Source organism: Excalfactoria chinensis, chromosome 6 (genome assembly GCF_039878825.1).
Source record: "Excalfactoria chinensis isolate bCotChi1 chromosome 6, bCotChi1.hap2, whole genome shotgun sequence".
Taxonomy (NCBI): domain Eukaryota; kingdom Metazoa; phylum Chordata; class Aves; order Galliformes; family Phasianidae; genus Excalfactoria; species Excalfactoria chinensis.
This window is the reverse complement of record NC_092830.1, coordinates 12,834,558-12,854,756: the sequence shown is the minus strand read 5'-3', so window position 1 is coordinate 12,854,756 and position 20,199 is coordinate 12,834,558. Positions and strand designations below refer to the sequence as shown.

Genomic DNA, 20,199 nt, shown 5'->3' with positions numbered 1-20,199 from the left:
TAGGACTTAATTGCCAGAGTTTGTCCACTCTCAAATAGTGGAAAAGAATCTTTTCCAGAAGTGACATGGAAATTAAAGCATGCCCTGTTTGAAACTGTATAATTAACAAAGGCTTACCTAATGGAGGAACAGTAATGGTGTTTCTTTCTCTTGCTATACAGGTATTTCTTACACGTTATCTCTGGGTTTCTGTCTGTGTTTATGCTCAATGTGTCTGCTTTAAATTTGACAAATATGCAAAAATGAGGGAAATTTTTTGGTTCATTTTCATTTAATCACAGCTTAATTCTTTCCGCATACCTGTAAACACTCAAGTCTTTGTAGGCTAATTTTAGCTTGTAGTAAGACAGTATTTATGAAAGTGTGATCCTATTAATAGCTTACAAGTCTGGCCACATGCAGGCCCTGCCATACTGTGTTCATTTGAAATCACTTCTAACGCTGTGTTGCACTTCAGAGTTGGGTTTTTTTTCTAAAGGTATCACAGAGATTTGCAGGGAATTGGTAAAATTAGCGTCAAGCTTCTTAATATTGTGCCCTAAGATATATTTAGGAAAATAAACAGAAATGTTGCAAGTAAACATAACATATGGTTCTTTTTCTAATCTCTGCTTTAGGACGACGTAGACAGTCTAAACCCAGTTCTCAGGGATAACCCGCAGTTACATGAGGAAGTAAAAGCCTGGGTAAAGGAACAAAAGGTTCAGGAGATTTTTATGCAAGGTAATTATTTGGGAAATTGTGTTATTTTTATTGTGTTAGCTAGCTTAAGGCCATTAGTTGTGTGGGGCTCTTCCCATAGCATTTGTGGTATAATGGAGGATATGTTTCTAACTCGGTGTTTTGGGAAGTGTTTGTTAAAAGAAAAAAACAAGCCTGTGTAAGAAGTTGTGCATGACTTCCTCAGACTGTTCATAACTTGTTCGATGTCTTAGCATTTGCGGCAAAAGCTGAATATCATCAGTCTGAAATGGAGATGTTTTATGACATTGGTTGTGAAGTATATGAAGGGCAACCACCCCTCTTTAGTCTGCCTAAAAGTGATGTGCACCGTTAGCGTTACTGTTCTGTGTGAGAACTTGTGGCAGATAGCGGTTTGTGCCTGGTTCTTCACAGCTCTGTCACAGATGGAACACTTTCAGATTGACCTGGCCCCAACTGAAAAGCATCTTGCAAATCAATTACAATCACAGATACGAGTTATATGGAAATGGGTATGAACTGGAATAAATTATTTTGGCTCAGTCTTGCTAATGCTTTAAATACTGTATGTGTTTGCAGTGTATTCATTAACTTTCTGCAGATCTGGCAGCCAGGTGGCTCTATGGAGGCATTTCTAGCAGTGGGAAGCAGAAGCATCTCTGTGGGTCTGGGCTAAAATCCCTGCCTCACAGCAAAGCCGCTTTGGGGCAGAAGTGCTTAAGTGGTTGTTTTATAAATGAAGATTGGGAAGAGAGCAGTAAATAATCTGGTATTTTAAGAATGGGACTGAGATTTCCTTGCTGTTGGGTTTCTTTGGTAAACTAAGAAATATGGTAAGTATAATACAGATGCTACAAAACCAAAAAACAAGTGAACAGACCCAGCCCCACAACTGTGTCCTACCTTTTGTGTAGTTTTTATTTTGCTTAGGTAGGTCTATTGTCATGGGCCACAGAAGAGATGCTGAAGAAGCAATGCACAGAATTGTGTAGGTAGTAAATTGGTAGGCTAGTATTAGGCATTTTGCATTTTATCTTAATATCAGCAGATACAGCATGAACTAATAGTCAGCTGGTGAATTTCATCCAAAACTGGACTAGGAGGTGATGTGGAATCACATTAGGGCTCTATGGAAACGAAACTGAAATTGAACTTGTTTATTATGTTTCTTGAGAGTAAAGAAATAGTAATGAAAGCACATTTATAAAAGCCTCTGTGTACGCAGGTACAGAAACAGTACTTGAGCAAAGCCCAGCAACATCAGGATAGTCTTGTAGATGAAACTGCCAGTGCTTCATGCACAAAGCTTGCTTAGGCCCATCCCATCATTCCAGGCGCTGTCTTTGTGTCATTCACACATATATATTACAGACATATACTATTTACATGTATATACACATAATACATAATTCATCAAATGGATGCTTGGATGCACTGGGGGCACCAGATCAGGAATATTTTAAATGAAGAGCTGAGGCCAACAGAGGCATCCTTGCAGACCAACCTCCCTTGTCTGCACGCATGTCAGTGACTCAGGGAGAGCTCCCTGGTGGTGCTGGCTGCAGTCAGCTAGTCACGTAATCCTTCCTTTCTCCTCTCCTCCATTCGCTTTTTCTCTACCCTCTCTGTATCACTGTTTTCCTGTTCCCTGCGGCCTGAGCAACGTTTTCACTCTTGCTCTATCCAAACCCATCTGTCAAGGTTGCTGCCATCCTCTACGCCATTTTTAGGATTCAGGCTTTTCCTCATTCTCTCGTGCTGAAGTCATCATCTCATATCCATTGCTGTCAGAACTTCTTTCTCTGGGAAAACAGGAGGGTTGAAGGAGAGCATTAAAATCTGGTTCTGAATGCCTGTGAGGAAGCATGCCAGTTTGAGGAAGGGTCATTCAGTCAGAACTGCTCTGGTTACAAGAAGTGAGACAAGGAAAAAGCTGTCCCAGGTGACCTGTTATTTGGGTGGTAGTCAGAGCAGCATGTTTCATAGCTTTGGCCAGAAAGTAGGTTTGTTCCTTGTTTAAAGCAAACAACTGCCAAACTTGGCCGCTTCGAAAGCTGTTGAGAAACATACAACCAGTTCACGGAACTTATTCAGTGAGGTGGCTTTGATTTTTAACAATTAAAATCTCAGCTCTATTTTTTTCTATATCAGGCTTATTATTGCTGCAATCCCTGAGGCAGAATATATGGCAATTCTCTTGAAATACAGAGAGTGCTTCAGCACTGGAGATATTTCCTGACAGCACTGCACATGCTGTTTGAACAGTGTGTAGCCGAGCATGATTCAGGCAGGGGCTGCAGACAAAGGCCTTTCCTGTAATGGCTGCTTGGGGCTGGGCCGGGCTGGAGCCGGGCTGTCCGGTGTCATGTAACCACAGCTTCATCTTTCTCCTTCCTGGCACCCAGCAACACAGAATAAACTACGCCGTTTTTAAAGGTGGAGAAAGTCTGTTTTGCAAGTAGATAGGAGAAAGGCTGGATGAATGACAGACACAGATGAGAGCAAGACGTGTGAGGGAAGAAATTGGCACTGGGTCAGCGCAGAAGAATATGAGAGGAGCTGGAAGTTGATGGAGAAGGGTGGATAGAGCTTGTAAACTGAGAAGACTGGGAAAGGATTTGGAAGCCAGCAATCGGGAATCGTAAATGCTAAAATGAGGCAAGAAGCTGGGGAGAGAGGAGAGGCTGGAGCTGGTTAAGCAAGACTGAGACTGGAAATCTTTGTGCAGTTAGTGGTAGGCTGGAAAAGAGGGAGAGCTGGAGTAGGGGAGTGGGAGTGGAGCATTGCACAAAAAGACACTGGCAGAGCTGTGGGACGGCTCGGAAGGGCTTGTGACATAGAGAATGTGGTTTGTGCAGGCAGAAGTGTGGGAGCTGGGCTTGAGGCATTTGGCAGGAGTATTTGGAGTAGGGATTGGAGAGAAGCCACCGGGAAATGTGCCCCCATGGGAAGCCAGTCTGGTCTGAGATTGGGAATGTGGGACATCAGTTTTTAGATTTTTGCTTTTTTTCTGCCTCTGTGTGTCTGTGCCAGGCAGTGGCTGCCCTGGTGCTGCTGTGACCCTGGCTGTGCAGCTGGCAACATGCGCTGGGGATAAGCTAACTCCAGTGGCTCGTGTGGCTCAGTGGGACTTGAGTTTGCAATGGTGCAGTGAGTGATGTGGAGATGGGCAAAAGAAGGGTGTCCCTGTTTTCTCAGCTCTTTGGAAACCTAGATAAGGTTCTAAGGTTCCAAGATTAAGCCCCTAGACCACTTGGAAATGTCTGCTTTTATATTGTTTTGTACTTCTATTCATCTCTTAAATGTTAGCATTAAGGAGGCTTCGTGATCACGATGTTTCTTGTGCAGAGGGTATATTGGACCCAGAAGTGTGAATATGGGTATTTTAGTTGAGAAGGCTGTTGCCATTCCTGTTTGTTGCAGACACTGAAGCTTGCTTAATATGCTGGGCAGGGGCTAGAAAGACAGGGCAGTCCTGTCCTCACCTGTGCTGCTGAACAACCAGGCACTCTTAAGTGAATCATTTAAGTTAGGCTTTTCCCAGCTTGACAGTGACTGGTTTTACTTCAGTTCCTGTCTGCCTGACTTGGGGTTTGGTTGCGGAAGTAGTGAAAACCACAGCAAACTGAGCTCAGTGACGGCACTACTTGATCACGTGAAGTGCTCTATGAAGGCTAAGTGCCATGGAACTTAGAGTCCTGATGGTCAGGTGAGATACTGAACATGAATAAAACTGTTGAACCTCAGTTTCTGGGTCTTGAAATGAGCTATAAGCTAAATACTGTATCATGGCATTTTCCTCCTTCCCTCCCATAGGCTTTTGGAGATGAATTAAACTCATCTTTCCAGAAGGTTGGTGTGTGGAGTTTCTATGCAGTTGATGTATCTTAAAAGAGGTGTAAAAGTCATCTTAGTGTGTGTATTTTTGAATGTTTTGTGGGGCCGTATCTGGGCTTGGATCACTCAGCTGCCTTTTGACTGTTGTAATAGAGAGAAACTCTGTGGTCACTTATGGGAAACACTTGGCAGATACAGAACCTGAGCACCAAAATCTGAATCATTTTGCCAGCAAAGCATCTGGGCATGTGACTAGCCTATTAAATAGCTTCTGTATAACCTGCTGCTGCCACTTTCTAGCCTTTCAGGTTACCTTTCTGTGGTTGCTATTTGTAGACAGGAATTTTCCCATCATTTGTCATTAAGATTGCAGAAGGATTTAGTTAGATAACAAAGGTGTATGTTGAAAATGTAGGCATTAAAATGTACCATTTGCATTTCAAAATGTCTTCCTGAATTAAAGTAAAATCCACAGATGGTGCTGTGCTGGAGTTGCTGGTAGCTTGCTGTCCATGCCATTCACATCAGCCTTTGTGATGAAGCTTAAAAAACGAGGCAAACCTATTAATGTTATCTACTTATTTTTTGCTCATTTCCCTAATGGCTTTCTTATTTCTTCCCTTTCTGAAGGTCCATACTCCTTAAATGGTTATAGGGTGAGAGTGTACAGACAGGATTCTGCCACCCAGTGGTTTACTGGGATCATTACTCACCATGATCTCTTCACCCGCACTATGGTTGTTATGAATGACCAGGTGAGTTTGTGTTGCTGGAAAACAATCTCTGAATAAGCGACGCGTTCCGAGCTTTACCATTTGCTGTGATACTCTGAAAAGCACTACGCAGTTCATCCCTATCAGGACAAGTCTGTTGCTTCCTCTGCTGAAAATTCAGCCTGACTCTGCATTGGACTGGCCATTCATGCCATCCTCCAGCCGAATGTTTGCGCAAGATATGATTAATTCCATCCCTGCAGTTGTGCTTTTCATCCATTGTTGCTGTTTGACTAAGCCCAGTCCCTGAAGTGAAATGATCCAGTTCTAAGAACTGGTCTTCCCTGTCAGCTCTGTTGAGGATTTCTTCTCCATACACTGAAATCTTCTAGTGCTCCAGTAACAATTAGTTCTTTTAAGCTATTGAAATATCCACTTTCCACAATTTATTGAATAAAGCCTTTGCTGCAGCCTAATTTACATTTACTGTGGTGGGTTTTAGTTGTGTTCCTGAAGTTGACATTACAAAAAGAATTAATGATGGTGTTTTTAGTGGCAGTAATGAATTGTGTTTCAGGAGACCAGAGCAATGATTCAACATTAATATGGCAAATGACCCATCTGCCTTGAAATGACTGACTAAATCATGTGTGACGATATGAATTTAAGACTAGTCTAATGCTCAAGTCTGTGCTTTCCCTTCATTTGCTCTAATAATTTTCCCCAAACATTCATCTTTTCACTTTGCAGCACTTTGGTTAAAGATCTGTTGAGCATTTCTTTCATTTTGAAATACTCTCTCACTAGCAAAAGTTTTTCCCTCCAGTTGTTCTGCTTCTTTTCCCTCAGAAGTTGTACTTCTGCTGGAAGCAGCATTGCAGTGTGTGTCTGCAGTAAGCACCACAAAATATGTGATCATTTAAAGCGCTACTTAAAGGTTACCCCCATGAAGATCTCAGTATCTTTTAATTTAAAATGTGAAGGTATTTATAAAGGAAGGAGCAGTAAAGTGGTGGCATTAAAAAAAGAAAAGGGGGGAAAAAAGTTATCTTTAAAATACAATTAGAGGATATATTTGCTTTGTTTTTACTCCATTCCCAGCCTTTGAGAATGACTTTGCATATCAGTTGTACGGGTCAGTGTTAAGTAGGCCTTTCTCTGGTTTACCTTTAGCACACAGTGTAAACTGTTGAACACTGGTACAGGAAATGTGGATTGGACAGTGTCCGAGCATCTGCTGATTGTTTATTTTCCCTTTCTTTTTCTCTCGATGACTAGGTATTAGAACCTCAGAATGTTGATCCTTCTATGGTTCAGATGACTTTTCTAGATGACGTTGTTCACTCTTTGTTGAAAGGTGAAAATATTGGCATCACTTCACGCCGGCGGTCTCGTTCCAACCAGAACAGCAACACAGTTCACGTAGATACATTTATCTTTTTACCTCAATGTTCTTGTATACAGTGAATATTAAAAATGTATGTTTAGAGTTGCTAATTAAAATTGCGCTTAAGTCTGTTAACCACAAAATTATTTTTAGGGTCATTATACACGTGCACAAGCAAATAGTCCCAGACCAGCAATGAATTCCCAAACTGCACCAAAACAGAACTCTCACCAGCAGCAGCAGCAGAGGAATACTAGGCCAAATAAGCGAAAAGGTTCTGATAGCAGCATGCCTGATGAAGAGAAGGTGAAAGAGGAAAGATTTGACTATATAGGTCGAGGAGGTAAGAAATGTAATGGGAGAGTGAGGGAGAGCTTCTTAAAAAGCTGCTAGACTGAAACTTACAAGTATGCATGTGTCTGTTTTTTTTTTTTTTAACAGAAAACCCCAAAAACAAAAATAAACACTTCCGTAGTAAAAGAAGAAAACCTGAGGAGGATGAAAAGAAATTAAATATGAAGAGACTGCGGACAGACAATATCTCAGATTACTCTGAGAGCAGTGACTCAGAAATCTCAAATAAAAGATTAACTGATTCATCCTCAGAGCAAAACTCAGAGAATGAGTTAAAAAGCAAGAACACTTCAAAGATAAATGGAGAAGAAGGAAAGTCTCAAACCGTTGAGAGAGTAGAACAGACACTAACAGACAGGCGGTCTCCGTGGGATGAAGTACAGGAGGATAAAAAACACGAAGAGCCAGAAAGGCTGAAGTCATCGCTCTTAGATCAGCAGGAAAAGTCCTCGCTCCATGCCGCAGAGCAGCCAACACCTTACGAGCAGAATTCCAAGGATCCACATGTTCAAGAGTGCAATGCAGAAAAACATCATGCTGCGGAATTAAAAAGCGAGCAGTTTGTACCCAAACCTCCCACTCCAAAAAGCGCTGCTGATAAAACTAACAAAAACAACTCTGAAAAGGAGAGCCAGGATAATGCTGCAAGTACCTTTGGATTGCAAACGGTTCAGAAAATAGAATCTCACAGCGGTGATTTAAAACAGCAGTTTGCAAATGCAAACTTCCTTGAAGCACGAAAGCAGGAAGCTGACCAAAGTTGGGTTAGCTGTGTTGTAAACAAGATGGATTTGATACAACCTGGTGTTGTGAAAGCATTACCAGTAAATGAACATTTAAATCCTGAAAAAGAAAAAGTGCAGTATGGCTCGTTTATGTCTTCGTTAAATGTAGCTTCTGTAGCAGAAGACAGTAAACTGCGTAAACAAAGTCCAGTCCCTGATTCTGTGAAGTCAAAACCTAGTGCTTCAGTTGATCATCCTAAAACAAAGTCACCTGATGTTAAGCCTAAATTCACCCCATCTTCTGATACTGTGAAGTCTAAGGTTAGTTCCCAAAACAGCCATGCTCCTGGATTAACAAGGTCAGCCAATAAAACAGATCATGATTTGCCTAGGTCTAGTTTTCATCCAGTTCCAGCTAGAGTTAGCGCTCTAGAAGCTACTAAAAGTCCTCTTATCATTGACAAGAACGAACATTTCACAGTGTACAGGGACCCCACTCTGATTGGACAAGAAACAGGAACTAATCACATTTCACCTTTTTTGCATCAGCATAATTATCCTCTGCATTCCTCATCCCACCGAACCTGTTTAAATCCAAATGCTCATCATCCTGCATTAACTGGTTCATCCCATCTGCTGCCTGGGTCTTCAACTCAGACCCCTTTGTCTGCTATTAACACTCACCCCCTTAGTACCGCCCCTCACCATTCCGTTCATCACCCTCATCTACTTCCTGCAGTGTTGCCCGGAGTGCCTGCTGCCTCCTTGCTGGGTGGCCACCCGCGACTAGAGACTGCTCATGCTAGCAGCCTAAGCCATTTGGCATTAGCGCACCAGCAGCAGCAACAGATGTTACAACACCAGTCTCCACATCTTCTCGGACAAGCTCATCCTTCTGCTTCCTATAATCAGCTAGGGCTTTATCCAATTATTTGGCAGTATCCAAATGGAACACATGCTTACTCAGGACTCGGCCTCCCCTCCTCGAAATGGGTCCACCCAGAAACTCCTGTTAACGCAGAGGCTTCCTTGAGAAGGGTAAGTCGTGCTGATTTCCTAAGTACGTGCTTAGCTGAGGCTGGTGTCTTCTGGTGGTGGGTTCCTAGGTGCAGACACGATAGTTTGAGTCACACCGAGTGTGTCACTGAGTGTGCAGCGAGGGCGGTGTTCCCATGTTAATGTAGAATTAGGAATGGAAATCCAGTGGTAACTGTTGTTTCACGATGGATGTGAGTAAGGAGTTCTTCCAGACCTTGATTTCCTTAACACTGTAAAGTAAGGTGAAATGTTGGGTTTTAATCACCAAGTGAGATTGGCCAGCGAATTTGGGACCGCAACTCCACAGGTCTAATGCTTTCTGACTTAAACCATGGAAACCATTAGATGAGACACGTGCTAGAGGAGGTACGGCAGTTGTCTGCACAGTGAGATGTTGAGTGTGCATGCTGGAAAATGGAGAACGGCTGGGACTGAAGGAGTACAGGTCTGAAGGGAAATAGTGTGTAGCATTTGTAAACCTGAAACTGAACACTCATTCCTCTTGTGCTTAACACCTGTTTGTGTGCCTTTCATTGGCACCTCCTTTTCACCCCTCTCCCACGTTCCTGTTTGCCTTCTCAGCTGCTTGCTTCTCCTCTGTGCTCGAATCAGGGGGATTCCTCTGTCCCTGCACTAAGTGTATCCACTGGAGCCTCGGGAAAATCAGCTATTTTCAGCCCAGTGCTGTGTTGTTGGTTGCTAGGCAGACACTGCAATTACAGGAAAAGATTTCTCAGTTCCTACAGGCTTTGGATACAGCATGCTCCTTGCAGGCACCTTATAGGAGCAGCATAAGATGAAGCATGTGTAGCACAGACAAGCTTGGGAGAGCTTTACTGCCAGCTACACTTGAACTGAGCATGTGCATACTGAGTTTAGAGGCTTCCAACTTGGCCTAATTTGGGCAGGTTTTCTCAGAGACCACAAAAGGCATGTCACTGACAGTGGTCCTTCTGCCAAATTGTAAGCCTTTGCGTCAAAGCTTGGAGTTTCTGAATGGTTATAAGGATTGTTTTGCTTTTCATCACGGGGAAGGCTATTCTTCCCCATCCTCATTCCTGAGTAAAGCCAAACCATTGTGGCTGAGTCTTTCCCAAACATTCAGTTTGAGTTGGCCTTGTAATGCAAAGTCAGTTTGATCTAAACAGTGATAAAGTCAAATGAAGCAGCTTTAAGGGAAAGCTAAAGGTGGATTTATCTCCTCATGTTGCTACTTGCTCCACCCTGTACTGAAGTCCATTTTGACGAATATATGGTAGACTGTTTTCACTTTAGCTGCCTGAAGTATGCAGCCATGCATACCGAGGCACGTAGCTTTTTAATTATGTTGATATGTGGCAATTGTCTTGTGGTGACTTGTCTTCTGGCTCTGGCACCGGAGGCCTTCTTTAAATATGTCTTAGAACCCCAGAATGGGCGTTTCCAGAAAGAGTTTGCATGGATGCCATGAAGGAAGAAAGGGATCATCTGTATTGCAGCTGGAGAGGTAGCAGCAGCCACCCTTGGTGCAGGAGCTGTGCTGCTGAAGGAAGGCTGCAGGTCCTCAGGCTGGGCTGCAGCTGGTTGCAGGTGGAGTTGAGGCTGTTTGGGCAATGCTTGGTGCTCGTGCAGATGTTCCCCAACTCCTCTAGGGGGAAGGTGATGGGTCTCTGCATAATGCTGTAATACAGCTTACAGGCTATTCGTGGGAACTCACCACAGCGTGGGAACTCCTGGCCCAAAAATGTGTGCACTCAGACTTAGTGCAAAACTCAAGCAGTTGCTTTAAATATTCAAAAGTCTAGAAACAAGAACTTCAAAGCTGTAGCACCTGCAGATCTATTTTGTACTCTGCCTGTGTGTGTCAGGAGAGCTTTGCTGCCCTTTACTGCAGCGTTTCCCTTCTGGTAGTCAGCAAGGCTGGGGAGGAGAGGGATGTACTGGTGGGGAGCAAAGAAGGGAGATGTGCCGGGCAGTTCCAGTAGTGAGGGGTGGAACAGCACTGAGAGACGTCAGGGTGTGTGTGGGAGCTCTGCTTTCTGTCCCTGTCCCTTCTTCCAGGCCCATGCCTAACACTTGACAAGCATTCCCAAGCAAAGCGCCTTCCATTTCTGCCCAGGCTGTGAGTCAGCATGTAGTTTTCCTAAGGAGGCCTTGAACTGGGAAGGGGGGATAGGAACCTGAGAGCTGCTCATGGTCCATTCTGCAGAGCTGTTCCACAGCTTTCAGAAAAGATGCAGAAGTAGAAGCTGATTGGCATTGCCAGGTCCTTAAATATTTAGGTGTACAGTGGAAAATTGTGCGTTCTCTGCAATTGCCATACTGCAAAGTGTGGCAGATGTATGTTTGTGATTTTAATAGCGTGCTGATTATGAAATATATATATATATATATGCTGTATAAAAATGTGGCAACATAAAGCAGATTAATTGAGATGATCATACTTAATCATCTGGAGGGGGAGTAGGAGAGGAATCAACCAGAAAAGAAATGCTTGTATTGTTTATTTTGAGACTTGTTATATAGTTGAACTTGTTTTCCAGAAGTACTAAATCTTGTTTGTCCTTTGGAAGTATTACTTCTTGCAAGATACTGAGCACCTCATGCTTGTCTTATTAGCAGCTGAAGTTGGGTGCTATCAGGCTGTCATTGGCTTGATGATTTTGAGGAAGGAACTTAAGATGCTATTCTGTAAATTAATAATTCCTGCTGAATATTTAAATAGTAAACTGCTTTAAGAATGCTTCCAATATACATAAATTGTCTTGTATGCTGGATATCCAGGGGGAAATACAATCAGATGTTCCAGTTGATCAGAAAGTGATTAAAAATGTTAGATTTTATTTACTGAATTTGATTTGATGCTGAAATAAAATATCTCACTGTGCTCATTGCTACACTGATACAGTTCCTCTTGTGGTACTGTGCTGAAGATCCCATGATTTCCTTGAAATCTGACTTTTTCTGTGTTGTTGTTAACAGAATACTCCCAGCCCATGGTTACACCAGCCCACCCCTGTGACCTCAGCTGACAGCCTTGGATTGCTGAGTCACATTCCTGTGCGACCATCCAGTGCAGAACCCCTGCGGCCTCTCAAACTGGCAACACATTCTAGCCCGCCGTTGTCCAAAAGCATAGCAGAGCATCACAAAGAGTAAGTTCACTGTTGTTCTAACTCCCATTATCACAGCATGCCTGAGGGTGGAGGGACCCTCTGGCTCTGGATCCAGCAGGGGCACCCAGAGCAGTGTGCCCAGGACCATGTCCAGGTGACTTCCAAAGGTCTTCAGGGAGGAGATTCCACAGCCTCTAGAGGCAGCCTGTGCAAGTGCTCTGACACCTGCATAACACAGAAGCGCTTTCTGGTGTTCAGAGGGAACCTCCAGTGCTCCAGTTTTTGCTCACTGCCTCTTGTCACCCCTTAGAACCATAGAATCACCTAAGCTGGAAAAGACCTCTGAGATCATCCATCTATCCAGATCACAACATCTAATACTTTCTTGAACACTTCCAGGGATGGTGACTCAGTCTCCTCCCTGGGCAGCCCATTCCAGCACCTGATCAATCTTCTGGAGAAGAAATTTTTCCTAATGTCCAGCCTGAACTCCCCTGGTGCCACTTGAGGCCATTCCCTCTAGTCCTTTTGTTAGTTACGTGGGAGAAGAGGCCAACCCCCAGCTCACCACAGTCTCTTGCCACGAGGCACCACTGAAAAGTGCCAGGCTCTGTTGTCTTGCCCTCTCCATTCAGCTATTTATAGACACTGAAAAGATCCCCCTGGAGCCTCCTCTTTTCCAGGCTGAACAGTCCCTGCTCTGTGTGTGGTGTAAGTAGAGTGCAGGACAGGAGGGTACGTTTCAGCAGCTGATGTTGTCTTCTAGCTTTGTTTTAGTTTGTTTGCAAAAGTGGATGTCTGTGATAGGGAAAAGTTTGTCAGCGTGCTGCAAAGTAGACTCTGCCCTGTTGACTTTTAGTGGTACTTGAGTTCCTGAGTCATCTGATGACTTTTGAAAACTGTGCCTAATATAAAGGAAAGTTTATTTTGTGTTAATGGATAACTTTGTTCAGAGCATGGGAAGAAAAGTCTTCTGTTTAGCTCGTTGTGATACTTCCAGACTAAACTGTGTCTGTATGACCTTTTTCAAACAGAGAACTGGAGAGGAAGGCGTTTATTGAACCTTTACGTTCTGCTACCGCTGCACCGATAAAGACAGAGCTGGAGCAGAGCAGGACGCAGGCAGCGAAGGAGAGCCATATGCACAGACATTTTGCAGATCCCATGTTGAACCAGCTGCCAAGGCCGCCACAGGAGACGGGGGAGCGACTGAGCAAATACAAAGAAGAACACAGGCGAATACTCCAAGAAAGTATTGAAGTTGCTCCTTTTACAGCTAAAATAAAGGCACTGGAGGGAGAGAGAGAGAACTATTCCAGGGTAACATCCTTATCTTCAAGTCCCAAAAGCCATTCAGTAAAGTATGACAAGGATGCTGAACGCTCTGTGTCAGAACTGTACAAAATGAAGCATTCGGTTCCACAGAGTTTGCCACAGAGCAACTATTTCACCACCTTGTCTAACAGTGTGGTGAATGAACCACCAAGATCTTACCCATCCAAGGAAGCTTCGAGTGCATATGTTGATAAGCAGACTAATTGTCCTTCAACAGCAGCCAGTCCCCAGTCTCTTCCTTCTTACATTTCTTCTCTCTCAAAGCCTCCCCCTTTAATTAAGCACCAACCTGAGAGCGAAGGCTCTGTGAGCAAGGTACCTGAGCAGCTTTCACAGTCGGTGCAATCTCACTCTGTTGGTTCTTTTAGAAGTGACAGCAGGAGCCCTACTCAGCTGTCAGTCTCATCTTCAAATACACTCCGAAGCATGCCTGCCTTGCACAGAGCACCCGTGTTTCACCCCCCTGTGCACCAGAACCTGGAGAAGAAGGAAAGCAGCTACAGCAGCCTTTCACCTCCCACTCTGACCCCTGTTCAACCTGTTAATGCTGGTGGTGGTAAGATACAGGAACTGCAGAAACCTCCAACTTTAGTACCCGAACCTAAGGAAGCTCAGACTGTTTACAAAGGCTCTTCTGAACAGAATTTATCAGAAGCGTGGAAGTCTAACAACACCGCTGCTAATGAAAAAGTGGACTGGCACGTTGAGAGAGCGAGTGGAAAGTCACAGTCTGCCACAGCATCTGTTATTGTGCGTCCTCCTTCGAGCACGAAATACGAGAGCGTAGCAGCGGTGCAGCCAGCTTCCAAAGATCGAGTCAGCGAGAGATCTTCAGCTGTGGCAAATCAAGCGGATTGCCTGAAAACAGCGGAAGCCAGGGAGACTGGAAGAGTCATTCTGCCAAATATGAACTCAGACAGTGCTCGCACACAGTATGAAAAGAAATTTCCAGCTGTCTCGCAAGGCACTGTTGCTCGTTCCGTCACCCCTACCACAGCTATGATCTGCAGTACTAAAATGGACGTGACCACATCGGCGGCCACAACTACCAGTGTGTTGAGCTGGGGCAGCTCAGAAGTGACTTATTCCTTGTCAAGCACAGCCCTGGCCTGCACACCACTGGAGAGTGCCGCCTCGAGAGCCGCAGGTCAGGCGGCAGCACCGGCCCAGGAGTGCAAGGGCAGCGCTCCAGCGCCAGCTGCAGCCGCCCCTGGCAAGGCAGGCAGCGCTGTGCAGCCCGGCCTGGGGTTCTCCACCTCTGCCGACTTCGTCCATTTGAAAAAGCACAAGGCAGCGTTGGCCGCAGCTCAGTTTAGAAGTTGTAACCCCAGCGAGACCGAGTCCAACTCTGTGAAAAATCAGACATTTTCAACCTCTCTCTCCCTAGACAGTGCTATCGTCTGTAATACCGTAAACAAAGCAAACTCTGTAGGCAGTGGGCAGACTTCCCAGGCGAGTCAGCCAAACTACCACACTAAACTGAAAAAGGCTTGGCTGACAAGACATTCAGAGGAGGATAAAAACACTAATAAAAAAGAGAATTCAGGGAACAGCGTTTCAGAAATTATTAAGCCATGTACCGTCAATTTAATAGCTTCTACATCAAATGATTTGCAAAATAACATAGATAGTAAAATCTTGGCAGATAAGTTTGTGAAGGAAGATAAGCACCCTAGGAGGAAAGCAAAACGAACTTACGAGTCTGGCTCTGAAAGTGGAGACTCTGATGAAAGCGAGAGCAAGTCAGAGCAAAGGACTAAGCGGCAGCCCAAGCCAACTTACAAAAAGAAACAGAACGATTTGCAGAGGAAAAAGGGTGATGCGGAGGAAGAAGTAAAACCAAATGGTGTTCTTAGCAGGAGTGCCAAAGAGAAAAGCAAGCTGAAGTTGCAGAGCGGCAGTAACAGCAGTGAGTATATTGATCTGATCTGGAAAAGACAAACTGGTGTCAACTCCAGCGGTGTTAATGCTGGAGGGCTGGTGTGTGGAACGGGCAGTATCAGGGGGAAAAGCATTAACGAGAGCTCTTGAAAAAGCGCCGATTGGGCTTATCGGGCTTGGGGCCCCCTGAAGTATCCTGTATTAAGAAGTTCAGTGTTTTATGTATATGTGTACAAACTGGTTTTTGGCCTAAAAATAAGCAGTCAACAAACTGGTTTATGCTGTCTGCCATACTGGAACAGACTGATGCATATAGTTAGCTGTGCCTCTGATTTTTTCGTGTGTGCAAAAGCTCTGGTGTGTTTATTTTTAGAGCACTACTGGAGGTGGAGATTCTCCATTGTTGAACTTTAATTTGCCCTTTGATCAGAAAGCCGGAGGCAGTTCCTTGAGAGCCTGATGCCACTCTGTTGCGATTTGGTTAATCTAATGAAAGCTTTGAGGGAGAGTCACTTCACACTCCTGACAAGAACGTGTATTGATTGCGTGGTGCTAACATTCCTCTTGGTTAAGGAAACGTAGGGAAATGGGAATTTCAATTTATATATCATGGTGTTTCGCATACCAGATTGTAACCAGATTGATCTCAAAAAGAGAAACTGGTCTGCCAGCAGGCAGGATTTTATTCAAGAACTTAACCTTGTTTTTTATCCTAATCTATTCTCCTCTAAGGAGTGTTCTTTTGTCTTTGTTCTGGTTGAGCATGAGAAAGTCTACAACTGAATTAGTTTTTGCAAGGATTTTGAAGTACAGTTAGTAAGAAAATGAGCACTGCTCTGTGTAATTAATTCTTTGGCTTTTCACTGCCTGGCATGTAAAGTTCCTCTTCTTGTATCTAAGAACACTCGCTGCCTAAGTTGCACGGTGTCCTGGCACTGTTGCAATCTGTCTGAGGTATTTGGGCTTGGATCCAGCAATAGTATTTAGTGCATCTCTTGTTCTTGTTTTTTCTTCCAACTAAAGGGATGATAAGAGAACACGCCTTGTGAGCGTCTCTAAGTCAGTCCTAGTTTCCCCTTTTTTTGTTGGGTTTCTGTTTTGTTTTTTTTTGTTTAAAGTGAACCGTAGGCACACATGTGACATGTTAGGTCTTGGTGACCTTTGTATTGTTGCAAGAGCATTTTTTAATGGTTTGTTGTAGAAAGGTTCATTAGATAACTTAAGGGAAAGCAGTGTCTTCTTGTCCCAACCAGTGTTACTCAACTATGAAAGCAATGTATGGTGGTACATTATGGAGTTGTTTCCTGGAATTCAGGTCCAGAAATGGGCAGGAGCTTTGAGTGTTGTGCTGTGTAGTCAGTAGCACAGGCTGTGCACTGTGCCTTAGCATTGTGGCTCTGTCCCCTGATAGCAGCTTTGTGGGCTTACCTACTTCTCTTGGTATCTGGATGAACTCACAGTCCTTAATGTGATATTAAATCAGTCAGCATTTCTGATAGTTCTGCCAGGTATCTTGGGTGAGCAGCATTACAATTTGATAGAGATGGTTAGAGCTTTTCCCAAAGATTCATCCCAAACCATACTGGGCTCGGAGCCTTCAGGAAGGGGAAGGCCCTGGGAGGTGGCTGCCTGGGTCCCTGCAGGTGGCTGTAGATAACTGCTGCAACGTGGGGGTCTCGGTGGCAGTCACCACGTGGGTGGTATCTGGATGCTGCCAGTGCTGAAAGCTGCTTTGTCCCAGTGCCATTGCTGAAAGCTGTGGGAGCTGCGTGCTAGCCAGAGCGCTGGGAGCGGCGGGCTGCAAGGCTCCCTCCTGCAAAGCAGGAATGCTGCAGTCCTGTGAGTGCTGGGGGTCCTCCAAGTGCCTGCCCACAGAGCCTGGGGTCTGGCAGCTGACAGATGATTCCAGCATCTCTGGATCCAATGCAGTAAACTCTTTTCATGGACTAGCAAAGTGTACTTTAGCCTTTTACTCTCAAGTTTTAGTCCCGTTGCCTTAGTGCTCCTCAGATGAGTCAGTCGGTGTATTTTGTGGGCAATGAACTGAGGCACAGAGTCTGTCACTTGCAGTGTTTGCACACGAAGTCTGTGGCAAAATACTGATCTGAACCCGGGTACCAAGTCCAAAGTTAGCACCCTCACCTCTGCCATCCTGCATCAGGTCTGTGTTCACAGGATGTGAACTTTCAAGAGCAGTGGTAGATTAAAGGACAGATAGTGCTATCTGTCTGCAGGTGGAAACTGGCGCTGCTTAGAAAAGTCATTAAATCGAAAGCCTGGTTAAATAACAACAGGGTTCAGTTTCAAAATGCTTATGTGAAAATTAATCGTATTACTCAACTGAGAGTGTTAGCTCGGCTGGTCTGTTCAATCAAAAATAGGGTGTTACTCCTTGGTTTTCCACAGCCAACCTATTTGAGAGAGAGCGAAGGGATTCTGTGCTTCCTGGCACTTGGTGCTTTACACTGAGCTCAGGTGAGCTGCGTGGGTTTAGAACTGCTCTTCTGGAATTCTCAGCACAACAAATCACAGTTTTTAATGCACATTTACGTTACATTTTTTAATGTTTTCATTCATTGGATTATTGCCTTGCGCGCATTTTCTCTTGAAACAAAATGTAAACCTTTCTTTCTCGAAGGACTGTGTTACCATGTGCACTTTGCAGATGGCTTTGGTGGAATCCTTTGTGAATGGCACACTTAACGTAGAAGAAGGTCGCATGTTTAAGGTTTTAGACTTTGGTGTTGACAGGAGAGAAAATGGCCGTGATGGTGAAGTATGTTGCGGGTCTCAGAGGTGCAGACATAGTAGCACAGAATGCTGGCTGCTCTGAGTGTGCCCCGAGTACAAGCATTGCTGGTGCCTCATCTGAAACCCCTCTTGCTTTTGCAGCTGGAATACCTCGCTCAGTGTTAAAAGACTGGCGCAAAGTGAAGAAGCTGAAGCAAACAGGAGAGTCCTTCTTGCAGGATGATTCTTGCTCCGAAATCGGACCAAATTTGCAAAAATGCAGAGAATGTAGGTTGATAAGAAGTAAGAAGGGCGAAGAACCAACTCACTCACCGGTGTTCTGTAGGTTTTATTACTTTCGACGGTAAGTGCAACTGCTTCCTGATTTCTGGTGTTCTTAACTTTAAAAATGATAATGACCAAGGGCTTGTGTGCTTGAAAGCTTGTCTGATTCTTCTGGCTCACTTTGCCTGATAAAAGACTTGGTATTTATATGTGTATTTTTTGCTTCATTTCTGGATTGACTGTGCTTCAATTAGAAGCTTTTATAGCAGTCATGAGAACAGCTGCCTGGTTTACCTTAGGCAGGCAGAGGATAGAACATATCAGCATCACGCAGGTGTCTGACATTTGAAGTGGCATTTTCTAAAGGCAGCCTTCAGTCGCTCTGGACAAGTTGTACAACCGCAGAGCTGCGCTCATTCATAATTGCTCTTGTGCCAGTAGGAGGAGGAGACTGAGGAGTTGTGCTCTCCCTTCTCCCAGTTCTGGCAAACCAAGGAGGCTTGCAGATCAGGAGGAATGCAGCATAGCATGCATGGCACAGCAGCACAACTGTCAGCACGGATCTGAACAGCATTAATTCGGATGTGTGCTCTGTGGGTGATACAGATCCAACGTGTGTTGGAACGGACGTTGCTGTTCCCTGGATGGAGTTCAGTTTTTTGGAACAAAGCTTGTGTTAGGAAAGTCAGTAATACTGAAAGGGTTTGTTTTAGGGTTGGACTCAATATATTGGCATAAGAATATTTGCTTCCTGGTGTGGCAGGGATCAATTGTGAGCTGCTCCTCCTGCGTGAAAGAGACAACATCAGGAATAAGACTTTGCCAACGTTTTCAAACACTGTCATGTTTGAATTTAAAGTACAAATGTTTTGAATTTAATGTGGTATATTTTACAGCTTTTTAATTATCTTCATTGTTTAGATAGTAGGAATTGAATTGTAAATGAGGCTTCCTCTGCTGTTGGTAATGATTATTGTAACTGAAAACTCATCTTTTCTTCAGTGCACATCTGAATATCATGGTTTTTGTACTTCTGAATGTGGGACTGTTTTACTGACATTGCTGAGCTATTTCTTAAGTATTATAATAATCATATATGTTTGGTGAATTATGCTTAGAATAGGCTAAATATAGGCATGGCTGGTCGGGTGGTGTCAAGTGGAATCACATCACAGGAAAACCTTTAGCTATTTTAATGGTGGGCTTTTAGCTGATACTAACATGTCATCTCATATTGGTGATTTATTCTGCCTAGATAGACTTCACTGTAGTGTTCTGACTCCTCTTTTCTGAGGCTGATAGCAGTAGGCCTGGAAGAGCTGTAAAATAGAGTCACTGAGTGATGGCTGTCACGGATGCTGAGAAAATTAAAGGCGAGGAGTAGGTGGACCCAAACTTCAGTCAAACAGAAAAGACAAGTTTTCCGTCTGCCATTTTAAAGCAGTAGTAAATGCTAGAGAGAGAGAATGAATAGTAAACTGAATCCAGTACATGGTCTGCCTAAAAGGTTTTGTATCTCCTTTAAAACCATTTTGGGTGGAAAAATTCATTTTTAAAGTGGGAAATGTGACAGGATGGTAAAACGGTTAGAAAACATTTACTTGTTTTAAGTCATAAGCAGTAAGGGAAAGTAATAAGTAAAGTAAGCCACAGAATGTAATGACACAAACAGTGAAACTTTGTTTTCATTTGTAGGTTATCTTTTAGTAAGAATGGAGTAGTTAGGATAGATGGTTTCTCCTCTCCTGATCAGTATGATGATGAGGCACTGAGCTTATGGACACATGAAAACTATGAAGAGGATGAACTGGACCTGGAAACTTGTAAATATATTTTAGATATCATCGGGGACAAGTTTTGTCAGCTGGTAACGTCTGAGAAAACAGCCATGTCCTGGGTGAAAAAAGACGGTAAGGAGCTCTTAGATTCTTCTCTGTGTTCTGCAGTTTTATTGAAGTGTTTTCGCTTGCTCTGACCTGCTGCCTCTGTCCGAGCACTTGCTTTGTACGGGGTATGTGGGGAAGGGCCAGGAGCCTTCCTCAGCGGGCTGTGGGGCTGCAGGGAGTTCCCCCCTGGTGCTCAGGGCAGGCAACTCCTTTCAGCATCCACCTTGTCAG

The 20,199-nt window shown here is 44.1% G+C and overlaps 1 protein-coding gene across 9 annotated transcripts in view; it reads left to right on the top strand.

The window, feature by feature from the left end:
- The window catches only part of JMJD1C (jumonji domain containing 1C), a 160,831-nt gene that overhangs the window by 123,131 nt on the left and 17,501 nt on the right, over positions 1–20,199 (top strand). For 7 of the 9 annotated variants that reach the window (XM_072339727.1, XM_072339726.1, XM_072339725.1 and 4 more), the window contains 9 exons: positions 618–723; positions 5,170–5,294; positions 6,531–6,674; positions 6,793–6,982; positions 7,081–8,756; positions 11,718–11,890; positions 12,886–15,095; positions 17,960–18,161; positions 19,778–19,992. In XM_072339727.1, coding sequence (XP_072195828.1) covers positions 717–723; positions 5,170–5,294; positions 6,531–6,674; positions 6,793–6,982; positions 7,081–8,756; positions 11,718–11,890; positions 12,886–15,095; positions 17,960–18,161; positions 19,778–19,992 — 4,942 coding nt within the window. In that variant the 5' untranslated portion in view covers positions 618–716. The remainder of the gene's footprint in view (positions 1–617; positions 724–5,169; positions 5,295–6,530; positions 6,675–6,792; positions 6,983–7,080; positions 8,757–11,717; positions 11,891–12,885; positions 15,096–17,959; positions 18,162–19,777; positions 19,993–20,199) is intronic. The other 2 variants (XM_072339731.1, XM_072339732.1) reach the window with 2 other exon arrangements.